The 18,507-nt window shown below is 39.9% G+C and overlaps 1 protein-coding gene across 1 annotated transcript in view; it reads right to left on the bottom strand.

Annotated features, from left to right (window-relative positions):
* ZNF407 (zinc finger protein 407) overlaps positions 1–18,507 on the bottom strand; it is a 385,654-nt gene that overhangs the window by 229,551 nt on the left and 137,596 nt on the right. Inside the window, exon 4 of the mRNA XM_006090793.3 lies at positions 6,927–7,001. Within this exon, the coding sequence (XP_006090855.1) occupies positions 6,927–7,001 (75 nt within the window). The remainder of the gene's footprint in view (positions 1–6,926; positions 7,002–18,507) is intronic.

Genomic DNA, 18,507 nt, shown 5'->3' with positions numbered 1-18,507 from the left:
ACAGGAAGTGACTGACATGAGGGACAGACGACACGGAATAATATATCTCAATGCATGCATCCATGAGATTTAGCTTCCTCTCAGTATTCACCTTGCAGAAATTCACACAGAATAAACATTGAGGAAAACTATTGATTCTTTTAATAAAAGGAAACACATGCAGTAATAACAACTTAGCCAAAGGCAAACTATTTCTTTAAAATGGATAGTAAAGTGACAATAACAGGAGTTAATGTCATACTATGAATTCAATCTTCTTAATTCAGAGTTTTTATACATGGTATTATTCTCTCTCATTTAAAAGTAGCCTAAATTTCTAATCAACACAAAGTATTGCTAGCAAAGTTTTAAGAGCAACTGTGTGTATGTGTATATGTGCTTTTCCCAGGAATGATGGGTTTAGGATTTTCATGTTTTAAGAAAAAGGGTGAGGCTTACATCTAAACTGAAAAAAGGGAACAATGGTGATACTTTCATACAATTTTACATCTAAAATAATAAAAGGGGGGAGAATCGAAGATGGCGGCATAGGTAAACACCGGAGACTGCTGCCGCAAACAACCACTTCAAAAATACAACTAAAAGACGGAACGGACATCAACCAGAACCACAGGAAGGCTGGCTGAGGAGAGACTCTTCAACTAGAAGGAAAAACAACAGCATTACCAGGCTCAGAGGAGGCGCAGTGTGGAAAATTTAAAGGTACGGTGGTGCGCGCGCAAAGCGGGCTGGTGGCTGAGGGCGCGGTTGTCGTTTTCAATCAGGAGGGAGTCTCAGACTCTGGGCTACAGATCCGGGCGAGTCTCTAGGGACCCAGACTCAAACGGGAGAAGCGGGACTGTCTGGCTATGGTCCCTCCGAGTTTTGCAGCGGTTGCTGGGACAGAGAGGCAGAGCCTCTGGGGACGGACTGAGAGCAGCCATAACTGCTCCCTCCGCCCGCCCTGTTGAGCCTGCCCCGCCCAAGCCCTACGCAGAGCCATTTGCCGGATCGCCTCAGGCAAAGGCTAGATTAGCACCACCCCAGAGGACTGAAGTTTTCCCACAGCTGATTCTCACAGCCAGTTGGCCTGGTGGTCAAATCCCTCTAGTATTAACTACAATAATTAAGGCTTAACTAGAACAAGACTGCGCACAAAGACCACAAGGGGGTGCACCAAGAAAGCATAAAAGATGCGGAGACAAAAAAACATTACAGAAATGGAGGATATGGAGCTAAAAATCGCAATTTTGAGGGCTTGCAATAAACTTGAGCAGAGCCTCACGAAAACTAATGAGACCCTCGATGCTATGATAAAGAAACTAGAAAGTAAGCATACACGGACTGAAATATTATACCCAATAGCAGACCAGAGGAGCACAAGAATCAAACCAAAGATTTGAAATGCGAAGAAGCAAAAAACACCCAACTGGAAAAGCAAAATGAAAAAAGAATCCGAAAGTGTGAAGATAGTGTAAGGAGCCTCTGGGACAGCTTCAAGCGCACTAATATCAGAATTATAGGAGTGCCAGAAGATGAGAGACAGCAAGATATTGAAAACCTATTTGAAGAAATAATGGCAGAAAACTTCCCCCACCTGGTGAAAGAAATGGACTTATAGGTCCAAGAAGCGGAGAGAACCCCAAACAAAAGGAATCCAAAGAGGACCACACCAAGACACATCATAATTAAAATGCCAAGAGCAAAAGACAAAGAGAGAATCTTAAAAGCAGCAAGAGAAAGAGACTCAATTACCTACAAGGAATACCCATACGACTGTCAGCTGATTTCTCAACAGAAACTTTGCAGGCCAGAAGGGAATGGCAAGAAATATTCAAAGTGATGAATACCAAGAACCTACAACCAAGATTACTTTATCCAGCAAAGCTATCATTCAGAATTGAAGGTCAGATAAAGAGCTTCACAGATAAGGAAAAGCTAAAGGAGTTCATCACCACTAAACCAGTATTATACGAAATACTGAACGGTATCCTTTAAGAAGAGGAAGAAGAAAAAGGTAAAGATACAAATTGTGAACAACAAACATGCATCTATCAACAAGTGAATCTAAGAATCAAGTGAATAAATAATCTGATGTACAGAATGAACTGGTGATTATAATGAATCAGGGACATAGAAAGAGAATGGACTGACTATTCTTGGGGGGGAAAGGGGAATGGGAGATTCGGGAAGAGACTGGACAAAAATCGTGCACCTATGGATGAGGACAGTGGGTGGGGAGTGAGGGCGGAGGGTGGGGCGGGAACTGGAAGTAGGGGAGTAATGGGAGGGGAAAAAAGAGGAACAAATGTAATCTGAACAATAAAGATTTAATTTAAAAAAAATAAAATAAATAAAAAATAAAAAATAATAATAAAAGGGTAATATGCTAATTAGACCGGATGTCATTCGGCAAGTCCTTCCTGATGAAGCCGGGTCCGGAAGGAAGCAAGCCGGGTCCCAGAGTGCCAGCAGGTGGCTGGAGGAGGGAAGCCCGGGTCCCAGGTACTCAAGGGAAGCTGGTGCCAGCAGCCAGGTGAAGGAAGGCCTACTCTTGCACGAATTTTCGTGCATCAGGCCTCTAGTATAAATATAAAGGTTTTGAGAAAAGAGAGAAAGAAAAGGAGACCAGATCAATGCCAAAAGACTGACAGAATTTGTCCCACAGTAAGACTCAGTGATATTTAGTACATATGAGACTGCGTGGGAAAGATTTTGCTTCTCAGTAACATTAAAGGTACTGATAAAGAAAGATGACCAACTCCAAATCCCAAATGTCTGATAAAAGGGGAGAACCCAGGACCAATGATAGGGCTGGGCCATCTGAAGGAGGCCAGGGGGAAATGTATGCCCCTGTATGAAAACACCAGCCCTGAGCCAGCCCAGGGGCCTGAACACAACCCATAGCTATGTTGACAATAAAACACACAACCTTCACCTTAACTGGTTTGGCTCAGTGGATAGAGCGTCAGCCTGCGGACTTAAGGGTCCCAGGTCCGATTCCGGTCAAGGGCATATACCTTGGTTGCGGGCACATCCCCAGTAGGGAGTGTGCAGGAGGCAACTGAATTGATGTTTCTCTCTCATCAATGTTTAAAACTCTCTAGCCCTCTCCCTTCCTCTCTGTAAAAAAATCAATAAAATATATTTAAAAATAAAATTAAATAAAAAAAAACACAACCTTCATAGGCTCCTCCAGAAACTGTTTCACACAAAAAAATACCAAGGTTTTGATGTGGGTATTCATTAATAACTGGAAAAAAAACAAGTGCATTTCTTTTTATTGTATTAAAACATTTAACTCTGAGACTCGCTGATGCAGGCATCACTTTAAAATCCTTTCCTGGGCCCTGGCCTGTGTGGCTCAGTTTGTTGGGCATCATCCCATCCACCAAATGGTTGCTGTTTCAATTCCGGGTCAGGGCACATGCCTGGGTTGCAGGCTCCATCCCCAGTAGGGGATGTGCAGGAGGCAGCAGGTGGATGTTTCTCTCTACCTCTCCCTCTTCCTTCCTCTCTCTCTAAAAATCAATAAACTATTCTTTAAAAAATAAAATTAAAACCCTTTCCTGGTACAAGTGGCTTCGAGAGCATATCAGTCTTGTTCCTGAGATGCTGCCAGTGTGGCCTTTCCTGACAGGGTCCTGACACCACAGAAGCAGAGATAAGGTCAGAGGTTTTGAGCGGTCGTCTCCCCTCCTCCTATTCACACGGTCACTCACAGCCAGCTGATAGCCGAGTGCTGAACCCTCAATGCCAGCGCTCTCTACTGTGATACAGCCTGGCCTTCACACAGAGGTACTGATCATGGCTATTTCAATCGTGGAACTGTGCAGAAGCCCATTTTCTAGATTACTGCTAACGACTTTAAAGTCATAAAGATACTATGGCTTACTATACGAAAGGAGAATTACTTTTTTAAAATAGGGAATACTTTAGAGTAAAGCTGCAAAATTAATTGGAGTTTATTTTAAAATGTGAATTTGGCTATATTTAGTTATTTACATTTAAGTGTATAAGATTTCTGAAATATGGCAATGCACGACCTTGAAATAAGTTCATGCAAATTAAGGAACTTAAAAGTATGTTCTTACACTAGCTATCACTTCAGGAGTTCATGGTGTCAAAAAAAATATATTTGAAGTTATTTAGTTTTCTGTTGCTAATCACGGTCATGCTAAGAAAATTTATTGGTTCATCAAACGATAGTGTAAGTATATGAACTGATTTGTAATAAATTATCTTTTTTGCATACATCAGTCAAAGCACAAGGCCTAAATACTTGCAAACAAAATGCATTATTAATTTAATGGTCACAGCCTATTTAGCTAACTTCTATTACTATTTGCTGTAATATGCAATGCATAAAAGGCGAGAATCGAATTCAAAACATAAAAAAATAAACTGATTAAACTTTCCTGAAGAAATTAAAATATAGCAAGCTTGCAAAATTATAGCCAAGACACTAATGTTTTAAATAGGTAAAAAAAAAAAAATGTTTAACTTAATTTTGAGAACAGTTATGCCCAAAGTGAGGGTTCAGCATGCTGGTAGTTTCTTTGTTTCCTACAACCACTAAAAGGCATGATTCCCTCAAGAAGGAATAGAGGAAAGTGGAGTAGAAGGAGAGATCCTTTTGGCATTTACTGTGCTAGGTACTGCTAATTAACCCTTAGTCTTCTCCAGCTAGGATGTCCACTAGAAACTTATACTGCTACTGAGGTCCTGGCATTTGGACTTAGCAGTTCTATGCATAAGAGAAAATGTCCTCCTCTAAACAGATACCATAAACAGAAAGTAACCTGAAGCTCAGAGCTTTTAAGAGGAAAAGCAATACAGTCTAAGATGCTTACTTTAGATAAACTTGGACTACTCAGAAGGTAGTAACCCAGAAGATGGGTTATACTCCCCACCTGATATTCATTTCCCGATTTTAGGAGAAAAATTGTACCGGCAATGCTAAAAAAGCATATCATATCTCTAAGAGGAGAAAAACATGAAATCTTTCTCTTGCCTCTTTTTAGACTCCCTTTATGTACTGGGGACTGAAATAGGTGAAAGCAAGAGAGTGTTCCTGGAGTGTACAGGAAAAGATAAAGGGAAAAACCAAACTTCTACCATAATATATATGGTATCTACTATTTTTGAAGTGCCTGGAGGATAAATATATGTATAAGATAATAAATTACATAGTTGAGTTCAAAATGTATACTAGTTATATAGTAGGGAAGTATTTTCTTTTTACTAGTTATCTGATCTAGATTGTTTTCATTCCAATTTATTTGTGAATAAAACATCCTAAGTACCTATATGTATAGATTCTCAATGTGAGATAATATAATTAGTAGAAGAAAGAGCACTGGAATTGGAGTAAGAAAAGTAACAATTCTAACATTTGAGTTATTGAATAAAAAATTGTATATTCCTAAATCACAGTCCTTAGACCTATGAAACTAGAATAATAATATACTACTAATAAGGTCATAGAATAAGTAATTGAGATAATCCATGTGAAAGCAATGAGAATCCAGCAATTAAAAATGTTTTATTTCTACTTCTTAAACACTTATGAAACATAACTTGGAAATCATGAAACATAAGTCACAAATTATAATTTAAATAATATTGAATTTTTTGAATTTCAAGAATAATGCATCCAGGATATGTTCAACATATACATTTTGACTCAAATTAAATATGTTATAAAGAAAAGTATAAGAAACCAAAGGCAAAAAGTAAACATATGGGACATCCCATTTTTGACACAGCAGGCATGTCCAAACTAAAATGCTAAAGAAAATAATATGCCTTCAATAGAAACGTCAAGTTAAATTCCTTGTAAACATAAAAAAATATTTTACAGGCATCTTAAATTTTTACAAAGGCAATTAAACATTTAAAACATGGCAGAAGAGGCCCTAGGATATAGTGTGACAGAATAAGTTGCATGATTATTGACATTTTTAAAGAGTATTAAAAACAAAGAACATTCCAGGAGTGTCTAGAATTTCTGATACCATCTTGGAGGATTTGAGAAAAGCTAAAAATTGATTATCTTTGAAGGAAGGTGAGAGTACCTGCCCTGGGTCTGATTGGCTGCAGGTGTTAAAGATTTAAAAATTTCAGAAGTAGCCATGCTCACCTGGTAGCTGACATACTATATTGCAGCTCACCTAATACGATTAACTCTAGGTGATGAAGCTAATTATGATACAATAGCAAGGAAAAAGAAAGCCTGGCAGTTGATGACATAATAATTACAGTGTTATTTTTCATGACATGGCAACTGTAGTATTATTTTGGGAATGACAAAGATGTATTTCTTTAATATTAGCAATGTTTAATTCTACAGTAAGAATTCAAAAATGTTATTTTAAAACCTCAAAATAAAAATACAGGGGAAAATAGACAAAGTGTAGTCTTACATACTTATTTTAGCTCATTCAAATGTATCAGCAGAGGTCAATTCCCTCTAATTTAACTCTTCTACTACTTGAAGATTGTTTTACAAATTCACAAACTCAAAGTTCCTCATATCCTTTCAAATCTTAATATGACTACATTTTGGGGGGAGAAGGGCATAAAACAGTGGTTCTCAATCTTGGCTGCACATTAGAATCACCCGGGAATCTTTTTTAAATCCTGATTTCTGGGCCTCATCCTCCGGAAATTCTGTTTCTTTGTTATGGGGTGGGGCCACAACATTAGTAACAAAGAAACAGAATTTCCGGAGGATGAGGCCCAGAAATCAGGATTTTAAAAAGATTCCCAAGTGATTCTAATGTGCAGCCAAGGTTGAGAACCACTGGCATAAAACATGATATTTAACAATAGAGTACCACAAATGCAAACCATGTGAACAGACTTGAAAAAATTCTAGAAGTCACCTTATTAAACAAATTCTGAAATGAAAATATATTAAGTTTTTAAAAGTGAATGAAAATTACCTTTCTTTGGGGGTGCCAACTCCATGTTTGCCTAGCAGATGAGTATTTAAGTGCTTCTTCATTACAAAAGCAACCCTAAAGAAAAAAAACAACAGTAATTATAAAACTAAAACTTGACTCTCTGCTAGAATTATGTACAAAAAGTATTTAAAAATAGGCATGTATATATGGATGTAACATAATGCACATTACAATGGCACTCTTGCTAAACAGAGAGCTGCATACAGATCAAATTTACTATAATATTTGGAAGTCAGAAATAACTGCATTTAAGTGACTGGTTCATTTTCTTATTTGAGTATACTAATGTGACCAAAACAATGATTTTAGTTCTTTAGTCATTGTCTTCACTGTCAGGAAACAAGATAAAGCAATATCTCAATGTAATAACATTCACTGCCCCTTAGTTGATCCCACACTTCAATCACGAGATGATTTCAGAAAATGTCATTTTATTAAATATTTAAGGGACTGTAAAAGATAGAATGAATAGCCTTCATGGAGTTGCCTTAAAAATATGATAATAATTTGAAGAGAGGTTTTTAACAATGATATAAATGTTTATTGTATCTGCAGCACAGGCAAAAAAAAAAATGTGCTGAAGTACCAAGAATATATGAATCACTAAAAAAAAAAAAGAGTATTACCTGACATGCTATCTTATTTCATACACAAATCAGCTCACTTAATCCAATTTTGTTGACATAGATATGAAATGGACAAGAATCTGCAGCCAGTCCATGGAGCAACATTCTTCTACTGAATATGGTACAACATCGATTTAATTACTTTCTGTGATTGTTTAAAACAATTTAGATCTCCCTCAGAAGCATCAAACTCAAATGGCTCTCTTCATGAGCAAAAAAATAAATTTTACTCTTGTAACTTTCAGTGTAAAAGGGCTTGCAAACATTTTTGTTAATTATGTATTACAGCTGTCCTTCATAAAGTTAATTACTAGTAGCTGAAAGGCAACAGAATCTATTTGCATATGTACATGAAAGGCATGACATATGCAAAAATATGATTTTAATTAGCATTCTATGATATGAGGGACTACAAATCAAATTGGCATGTTATAAGATTCTTAACATTAAACACTGAATTCATCTGGACATGTTTGCACAAACGGGCTTCGTGAGACGGTGAAGCACTGTGGCCTTCTGGAAGAGATGTGTCAAAAGCCACGACCGAAACAATTCCTAAAACTGACACTGCTTCTTTTCTTTTCATGTATGGTCGATTTGGTTATTTTCCTACAATATTATGGAACCTCAGTTTTGTGGCTAAAATAATATATCTTAATATTTTAAATGACTATTACTTAATTATTCAAATAATCCATCTCTATACACTGAAAATAATATTTTCATTATATTCCATCTAATATATAATTACTATGGACAACTATAAATAACTGATCACACCATCAATCATTAAAATGAAAAAATAATTATTATATATGAAGAATCAAACTGTGATGATATTAAAGGTTAGTAAAAATAACAGTACAAAATATTCTTTATTTGTTTCTGCTTGATTAGGACAAAATAAATAACATTTTTCATTTCCTTAAGAAAGAATACAGTAATAACAACAGTCCATTTAAGTCATAACTTCCCTACTGTCCTCTATTTTCCTATAATTAAAAAAGCATAAAGCTAATAGCAAAGAGCAAAGGTTAAGAACCCAAAGTTGCAAAGCACAGCTTATTTACATGAGCAAGTATAATTTAAGAGACTTGAGCTTAGAAAATGCAGTGCAGTTTAAAAAGAAAAAATATTAGTTAAAATGTTTAAGTTTTAAGAATTGAAACAAAAATATGATACCGCACAGGGGAACAAAGTACACAGGGAGGGACAGCTTCCACCTAATGGAAAATGCTTACATGATCCCACTGAATAGCTATAACACTAAATAAGTGTTATAGATATTAAGGGGGAAATTTTATAATTCTAAAACGCACTGTAGTTATAGTCAAATGCAAAATATTTATTCACCCAAAATCTGATTTAAAGTAAAAATTCTTTAAATTTGGTCCAGGGAAAGCATGAGTAATGTAAAATTCTCAATATCCTCTGTTAAAAATTCTAAACCAGGCGTGATTTAGGATTAGCAATCATAGAATGCTAATTAAACTCACCAACCTCTATGGACATAACACCACCAACACGTCATGACTGATTGTGGCCTACCCTTACCATCCTCACAGATTTAACATTTTTAACATACTCACTGTTTTCGAAAATTTATAATCTAGATATCATGAAAAGTAAGACAAAAATAATCCCAAATCAGCAAAGCTCTGCTCCTGCCTTCACCCATGCCCTCCTGTATCACGCACACTGCGCACTTAAGATGTGGGCAGCTTCAGGGGGTGGGATGGAAATCAGACCAAGTGGGGCCTTTGTGGAGCTGTCCTTCCACAGCCTATAGCTTCTCAACCAGATGGAGCGTCTCTAATGCTGCCACACCCTGTGCCCACCCGCAGCCGAGTGCATGTGATTGTTCATGTCCGCAGTAGCACCTGCACAATTCTAGAAGCATTCTCAGCAGCTGCAGGGCATTAGTAACAAACAATCCAAAGTCCCTGCCTCAGAAAACGGCAGTGGTTCTCAACCTTGGCTACACATTAGAATCACCTGGGAATCTTTTTAAAATCCTGATTTCTGGGCCTCATCCTCTGGAAATTCTGTTTCTTTGTTACTAATGTTGGGCCCCACCCCATAACAAAGAAACAGAATTTCCGGAGGATGAGGCCCAGAAATCAGGATTTTAAAAAGATTCCCAGGTGATTCTAATGCGCAGCCAAGGTTGAGAACCACTGGAAAACGGAAAGCCCAGTGAGGGAAACAGAACAAAGGGAAAACAGAGAGCCTCTTAAATAGTGTGATAAGTGGAAGGAGAAAAACTAGAGAAGGAGGGGATCTGAACAGGAAGGGATTAAATTGTACATGTTGGTGGCTCAGGAATGTGATTTGTGAGTAAGGGGGTGAGAGGCTGGGCATGGCAAGGAGCAGGGAGCCGCAACCGATAGAAGGGCACCCAGAGACCATTCTCAGAGGGTGCGATGCAGGGCAGAACAGGAGCAGCAGGCTCGGTGAGGGCGTCAGCTCACAGGCCATGATAGCCTGGGCTTGTACCCAGCGAGAGAAGAAAAACCTCGCAGGCATCAGAACAGAGGAGAGACGTGTCGGACTCACATTTTAATAGATTCCTAAATTAGAGGGAAGGGAGAGGAGAAGAAAGAAAGGAGAACAGAGGGAGAGAGAAAAGACGGGCGAATTAACTGTCTCCTGCAATAATCCAGGCAAAGATGATAGTGGCTTGGACCAAGGGCTAGCAGTGAAGAGATTGGGTCAAATTCCAGATATATACTTGTGATTAGAGCCAACCAAATTCCACATGGATTGGATAGGGAGGCAAAGAAAATCATTCAAAGTTTTGGCCTAGAAATACCAAGCTGCTCTGAAGGAGAACACCAGTCTGGGACACATTCGATAAGGAAGCCTCTCTTGGATGTCAAACAGGAGGCCAAATCAACAGTCTTGTATTCTCTGAAGCTATCCATCTGGCAAGTGCCTGACAACCTGAAGAAACACCTTGAAGTAATAAGAAACAGTATTTCTTAAATATGATTGATTTCCAAGTATATATAATTGCCTTAAATAACATCACTTAGAACTGTTTTTGGTGTCAAAGAGCAGCACAGTAATAACATTTACATCCCAGCTAAGACTTCTACTTTTCAACACAAAACTTTCATGTTTCATCTCCTAATTTTAAAATAAATTTTCCTGCACATCAATCCTATATAATAAAAGCCTCATATGCAAATTGTCCCCTCAGGCAGTCGTTTGACCAGGACTTTGACCGGGAGACCATGAGTTCGACCTCTCGCTATGATGTGCACTGACCACCAGCGGTGGCACGGAACATGGCGGGCATCAGCAACATGGCACGGGCAGCGGGCAGCAGTGGAGGTGCTGCCAGCCCCAATGGGCCCCAACAAGAGTGGGACCTCGGCAGAATGGTGGGGCAGGTGGCACCAGGCCAAGGCGAGTGCGAGTGGGGGCTCGATTGCTCCGATCGATTGCCATGCAGATGGAAACCAGCAGCAGCAGGGGGTCCAGCCATGATCAATCACCCCACAGATGGGATGGTGGAGCAGGTGAGGGGGCGGTGCCAGGCCAAGGAGGGATGCCAGGCAGGACTGCGGGTCTGCAAGGCTGGGGCACAAGCTGGGGCTGCGAGGCTGGGGATGTGAGTTGGGGCCCAATCTCCGCAGGCCACACCAAGGTACCCCACCTGTGCATGAATTCGTGCACTGGGCCTCTAGTATAATATAAACCTCATCCTTCAGTTGCTTAGGTTTTATTGCTGTGGAATTATTTCCACTTGAGAATCAAGTAAGATTATCTGACTGACCAATTAAGGTAAATAAAATGCACAATAAAATTCATTGTGAATGCAATTAGAGAGATGTGAAGGCAATGGACACCCAAAGCCACGACATTCGGGAAGTCCCTAAACCCTACTCTGTCCATGTCAAGGTTTAACTCGGGGACCAAAATCAGGTTTGCACAGGCTGTGTGTCTAGAATCAGAGGAAAGAGAGGGAGCAGTAGCAGGATGAGTCGTAAATTTCTACTACCTTTCTATTTGTTTCCTCTTCTCTCTAAAAAGGTCAGATGCTCCTTAAAGATAGGCCTATAGGATATAATATCCAACTACTACTTGAAAAAAATCTAAGGACAGGAACACATAGGTTTAAAAAAATGTCTAAAAACAGGTTAGCTTAAGACTATGATGTAAGACTATAATGATATCAGCACATTCATTTCCTCGGCTGAGTAACTACATAGTTCTCCCATTGGTCCCCTCCACACCACAGCCACATAGGTCCCAAGCTACCTATCAGAACACAGGGTGAACTAAACAATAATATAACCGACAGTCCTCAGTCACTGCTGAAGAAACAAACACACAAACCAACAAGCAGCAAGATTAGCTGGCAGAGGCGACCTGAGGATCACATAAAACAGTCACCTCAACCCCACTCGTGGACACCTGTCCCCCCAGCTAACTTGGAAAGGCTGCCACACTGGGCTGACTGGAGCAGCCCTCATCCCTGAGGAGCAGTTCACAGACACATGCAGATAGCGAGTGTGGGGGAGCCAGTGCAAAGGCGATGTCCTCCCACGGCTCTGCCCTCTGTGACTCCTATAACTGAGAACACTGAGGACATTCTGAGTGGCAGTTTTCTCAATTCAAGTGTGAGGGAAGCAACGCTTCCTAAGAGTTTTGTGAGGATGAAACAAAATAAGGCAAACACAATGTTGCATGAGGGACAGGTGAAGTCACCTTAATAAACCATAGCTAATATTAGCACTGCTATTTATAATCATGCCATAATGTGGTAACATCTAGCAAAAGAACAGTTTCAGGATTTCAACTCCAAAAGCCTATGTGCCTTAGGCCAGTTCAGGCAGCACCTTACGTGATACACAGATCAGCACCAATGAAATTGCAGGTGATGTGTGCAAGACAAACTAGAAAATCAAGAAGCAATGTGACAAAGCCATCACCTCAAACACCACCACCCGCCTATATGAAGAGCACTAACCTGCGATGTGAACAAGTACTCTGACTCATTTATATTAGATATCTATTTTTGTTTACATTGATCCCCAAGATGAGGAAGCAAGAAAGAATAATAAAGGTCCCCAAGATCAAGTAATAGCAACAAGCAAAGAGTAAGAAACAATTGCCTAGCCAGTGTGGCTCAGTGGTTGAACATCGACCTATGAACCAGGAAGACACAGTTCGATTCCTGGTCAGGACACATGCCCAGGTTGCAGGCTTGATCCCCAGTGGGGGGCATGCAGAAGGCAGCAGATCAATGATTCTCTTTCTTCACTTATGTTTCTATCTCTCTCTCCCTCTCCCTTCCTTTCTGAAATCAATAAAATTATGTATGTATGCATGTGTGTATATATATATATATATATATTTTAAAAATAAGAAACAATCACATTCATATGGCCACAAACCCACAGCTGCCTTTTATAGTTTTAACTTTGATAAATCTCTAAATTAAAAATAATAATTCTACCTAACTGGGAGAAAGAATGGCCTAATCAAGTGAAACTTCTGAACTCTGAATTTTAACATATCTTTAAAAGAAATATTATTTTCAAAGCGTTTAAACTCCTTCTAAATCCTAGAGTCCCACAAAAAAGCAAATCTGCCCAGAAAACCACATCAACAAGAATTCTGCTCCCAAAGTCAAGACAGAGCCCACTGTGGCCGAGTCTCCCAGATCGGCCTTTGGACCTTCCACCCCATTTCAATCCCTTCCTTCCTTTCTGGTCTCTTCAAAAGGCTTGGGTGTTCCCACGGGTGCAGAACCCAGGTGCTCCACAGAAAACACCACCCAGTGGTTCCTACCTTCATCCCTGTGATGCAAGATGAATACATGAGAGCACCAATGTGGCAGGAGCAGGATTCTGGACAGAAACTGCCTGGGCTTCCATCCTGGTCCCACCAGGAACATGCTCTGTAAACTCACACCTGTCATTCAACCAGGTGCCTTGGTTTCCTCTTACATAAAATGGGGTGGTAGTAACTGTTCCTACCTAATGGGGCTGTTATGAGGGTTACAAGATTAATGTTTGCACAGTGCACAGAATGGTACCTGACACATTCTGAGCACTATAAATCTCTGCCACTTTTAGCTATTAACCACCCCAGGCTCAGAGGTTCAAGAAATAATCACTACCTCCCATGTCCTTATTCCCACTGGCCAGTGCCTTCAGAACTGGATACAATGTTAGCAGGAAGAGTAGTTGCCTGCCATCTGTGAATCTGTGTAGGAACCCAAAATCTAGAACTTGAAAAGTGGCCCCCTCCTCTAAAATCAACAATCCTGGTCGATCAAAGCCATTGAATTTCTGTGAGCACAAGCTAAACAACTTAGTGTTTATTTATTAGCAGCAGTCTATTAATCTGCCAAAGTCCACAAGGCTGAAACAGAAAGTATAAGCAGAATATTAAATAATGAAGAATAACAATCCCCTTCCCATGTAAGTTCTAGATATACAAAAACCTATTATCAATAATGTGACCTGGCTTTTAGAGCAAATGTCACTTGCCATTAAAAATATATAGAAAATTTTGCCATATTGTGTAATGTCTTTTTTATGATTAATAAGATATTACCATTCTGAAAATGACCGTAATGAATAGATTATTCTTATACTGTAGTTTTATACGTAATGGTATAGTTATAAAAGATGGATGAGTTATAGATTTTCATACTGCAGTAAGTGATTCCACATCACTTTCAGAGCAGTGGCTCCTGAAAGATGTCCACACCCTAATCTCTGAAACCTGCTGGGTTCCATGGTAGGGGGGGAATGATGGTGGCAAACCCACTGACATTAAAGTAGAAAAATTTCCCAGTATTATCTGGGTGGATTGGTGTACTCGAAATGTTCTTAAATGTGTTAGAGGAAGACGGGAGAAAGGAGTCAGAGAAAGAGCTGACTATGAAAGCAGGTTAGAGATGCTCTGCTACTGGCTTTGAAGATGAAACGAACCATGAGCAAGAAATGCAGGTAGTTGCTCGAAGCTGGCATTGTGTCAACACCCTGTTCTCTAACGACCATCTTCCCGTGGTTTTAGTGCTCATTAACTAATGGTGACCACCTTGATGATTATCATGAGGACTGCAAAATGGGAGTGTTCTAATTCTCTCATTCCTCCTACCTTTATTAGCTGGCTTTCTTCTATAAACAACTTCATCATTTTCCCATCTGTCATAAGATACTCTCTCACCCTCACTCTCCTTCAAGAGTATTTTTAATGGACTCTTGAATTTTCATTTCTATTCCATGTTTTATAATAAATTACCATAATTATGGTTTTTAATTCTCAAACTACCCCCAAATAGGCCAGTGGAGACCCTTTAAGGCTGGCTACTATGTCCTGTTGACATCTCTCCTTTTAATGTCCAGGTATTTCCCTGTATCCCAGCACAAGGTGTTCCAAGATCCCTGTGTCTTCTCTGTGCTGTAGATCTGGAATCAGTCTTGCTTCCTAAATAAAGAGTAAGATCTAGGCGCCAACGATGACTGCTTCTGGGTATCACTGAGTCCAAGCCCTTTCAATGCACAAAACTAGGAAGTAAATAAATCAACAAACAAAGTAATCACTATATGGTGAGCAGAAGAGGAAATATACACAGAGGAACTCGACTGCCATGTACCAAATACTGTAATTTGGTTCATGAGTGTTTATTAAGACAATTGATTGCATCTTTTCATTATCCTAAAATAGTTTGTGATATATTTTCAAGTGTCATATAAATAAACATCTGTTAATAAATCACACGTTATCTATGGAAGGTCTGAATGGACTGCTTACTACTGCTTCCTTCACCTTCTAATAACCTACTTCGAGTGCTAGTTCTTCTAAACCATTTCTGATTATTTCCTGCTTCTCACTATCGCCAATTCTTGTTCCTGCTCCCACCCTCTCAGAGTGAAACTTTTATTCACATGCAGTTATATTTCAAAAGCATAACTAATTTCATGGGCTTCAACACATAGCCTCGTGGTAGATGGCTCTCTATTCATGGCCTTCCGAGGGCACTTCTTGTCTGAAATGACGACACCTTAAAAAACATCTAACAGTCATGATCTTCCCTCACTAATGGTCTCCTCCAGACTTCCCTAATTCTATCGCCCCAACCACTTTCCTAATTTAATGATCATATTCTCAAAGTCATAAGTCATTCATAGACTTCACTAATCCTATATAATAAAAGGCTAATATGCAAATCGACCAAACGGTGGAACAACCTGTTACTATGACGCGTACTAACCACCAGAGGGCAGATGCTCAATGCAGGAGCTGCCCCCTGGTGGTCAGTGTGCTCCCACATGGGGAGTGCTGCTCAGCCAGAAGCCGGGCTCACGGCTGGCAAGTGCAGCAGCGGAAGCCTCTCCCGCCTCTATGGCAGCACTAAGGATGTCCGTGGGGAGTGGGCCTAAGCCGTCAATTGGACATCCCCCAAGGGCTCCCAGACTGTGAGAGGGTGCAGGCCGGGCTGAGGGGACCGCCCCCGCCCTGAGTCCACAAATTTCATGCACCCAGCCTCTAGTTTCCCTATGAAAATTTTACTTCTCGCCGAACCGGTTTGGCTCAGTGGATAGAGCGTCGGCCTGCGGACTCAAGGGTCCCGGGTTCGATTCCGGTCAAGGGCATGTATCTTGGTTGCGGGCACATCCCCACTGGGGGGCGTGCAGGAGGCAGCTGATCGATCTCTCTCATCGATGTTTCTGGCTCTCTATCCCTCTCCCTTCTTCTCTGTAAAAAATCAATAAAATATATTTAAAAAAAAAAAAAGAAAATTTTACTTCTCTTTCTACATAATGACACTAGACTAGACCATTTCATCAGAGCTGTAGCTGCAAGGTGCTCACCCTAACAATTAATCCCATACACCACCATCACACCATTAGTCTACAAACATGTTCACACTGCACCTCAGCCCACAAAGATCACCTAGGTTCCTTTCTGAACTGAATAAAGCACCAAGTCCAAAGCAAGTCAAGGTTAGTCTTCTATAGTCATTCTGAACAGGTATTCCAATTTCTGAAATATACCCTCAAGAAAGAATCTGAAATAAAAGGAAAAAGGCTACATTTCAACAAAAAGTGAGGACAACCTAAGGAGTGGCATGATTATCTTGGAGTATTATGCATCAAGAAAAAGAGCAAAACATTTCTCATGACATGTAGATTTTAAAAGCACCAAGACATTACACACAATGTAATCCCATATATGTATGTATGTATGCATGTGCTTTACTGTATTCTGACATATAAGCTTACAAAAACAGAAGCAAATAATGTCAAATTTACGCTGACATAAAATTGAGTTTTCAATTATGTATATTCTTTATCTACAATAAGTAAAAATTAAAAAGGAAAAAATACCATGATGCTTTGCATTTTACACAGCACAGGCGCCTTGACTGGCTCCTCACAACTGAAGGAGTGAGCTGTCTAAGCATGTCAAACTTGCGGCCCATGGGCCACATTCAGCCAACAACAAATACTAATTAACGATTACTCATTTATTTAGCCCTTTATATTCAGCATGTCTCTATAGAAATAAACCTACATTTCTATGAAAATTGAAGCTTTTGGTTTTTTTCAGCCCACATAAATTTAAACCTTGTTTACTTGGCCCATATTAGCCTTTGAGTGTGACATGCTTTGAGGCATTATCAGCCCAACTTCAGAAAAAAGGGAACTGGGGCTCCAGGAAGATAAGTGCCTTTTGACTTTTTCAAGAAAATGTGGCCAAGGAGCTGAAAATGCAAAAGTCGTATTCATGCCTGGTGACCTTTATACAGAATTCTTTCCCCCACCCCACACCTGCTGACTAATGAAGTATTACATCCTCATGGAAAATAAGAAAAACAAAAAAGGTAATAATCTATACTAATAAAAGGGTAATATGCTAATTAGGGCAGACATCTTCCGGACAACCTTCCAGACATCCTTCCAGACAAAGCCACAGCGGCTGTGAGGGCCAACGCGCAGCTGCGAAGGGCTCAGGCTCAGGGCAGCAGTGGCGGCAGCAGCAGGGTAATGGGGGCAGTGCCTTCCCCGACCACCAGGTCACCTCCTGCAGAGGGAGGCCAGACTGCGGCTTAGGCCGTGGGCCGAGGCAGAGGCAGTTAGAGGTGATCAGGCCGGCAGGGGGGCAAGGTAGGGGTGATCAGGCCAGCAGGCAGGGGCAGTTAGGGGTGATCAGGCAGGCAGGTAAGTGAGCAGTTAGGAGCCAGCAGTCCCAGATTGCGAGAGGGATGTCTGATTGCCGGTTTAGGGATCAAGCCTAAACCGGCAGTCAGACATGCCCGAGGGGTCCCAGATTGGAGAGGGTGCAGGCCAGGCTGAGGGCCTCCCCCCCCCCACATGAATTTCATGCACCAGGCCTCTAGCACAGAAATAAAAGGTTTCACAAATAAGATCATTACAGTAAACAGTGTTCTACATGAAAATGAATCTTTCCAAACTAATGAGTGAAAAACCAAGTAGTTGATATAGAAGAGATTTTTTTAATTCACTGAGATTAGAAAAAATGCTCTTAAATTTAAAAGAAAATATTTCCACATGATGACAATACAAACTAAAATTTAATGATCTGTGGAAAAGGTCAAACAAAAGTAAACAGCATGCAATCAGTTAACAAGAATAATTATGCTTAGAAATAAACATAAAAATGCTGATCATTATTAAAACAATAGCCAATTGAGTGAGACTGCATTGGTTTTATTATTTAAAAAATCAAGATAAAATATTTTATCCTCCAAGTGTCAGAAATCAAGATCACACTACGATTGCTGTTAAAATGTAACATATGCTATACAATATAAAACAAAATCTAAATCTAAACCTTCATTTACATAATAAAATGAAATATCCTATATAATAAAGATGTAATATGCAAATAGTTGTTACGCGTCACCGTGACAACCTACCGTGTCACAACTGGAACAGCAGGAG

Source organism: Myotis lucifugus, unplaced genomic scaffold, assembly GCF_000147115.1.
Source record: "Myotis lucifugus unplaced genomic scaffold, Myoluc2.0 scaffold_82, whole genome shotgun sequence".
NCBI classification, from domain to species: Eukaryota; Metazoa; Chordata; class Mammalia; order Chiroptera; family Vespertilionidae; genus Myotis; species Myotis lucifugus.
Note: the sequence above shows the minus strand (reverse complement) of the source record. Positions and strands in the feature narration are given on the sequence as shown.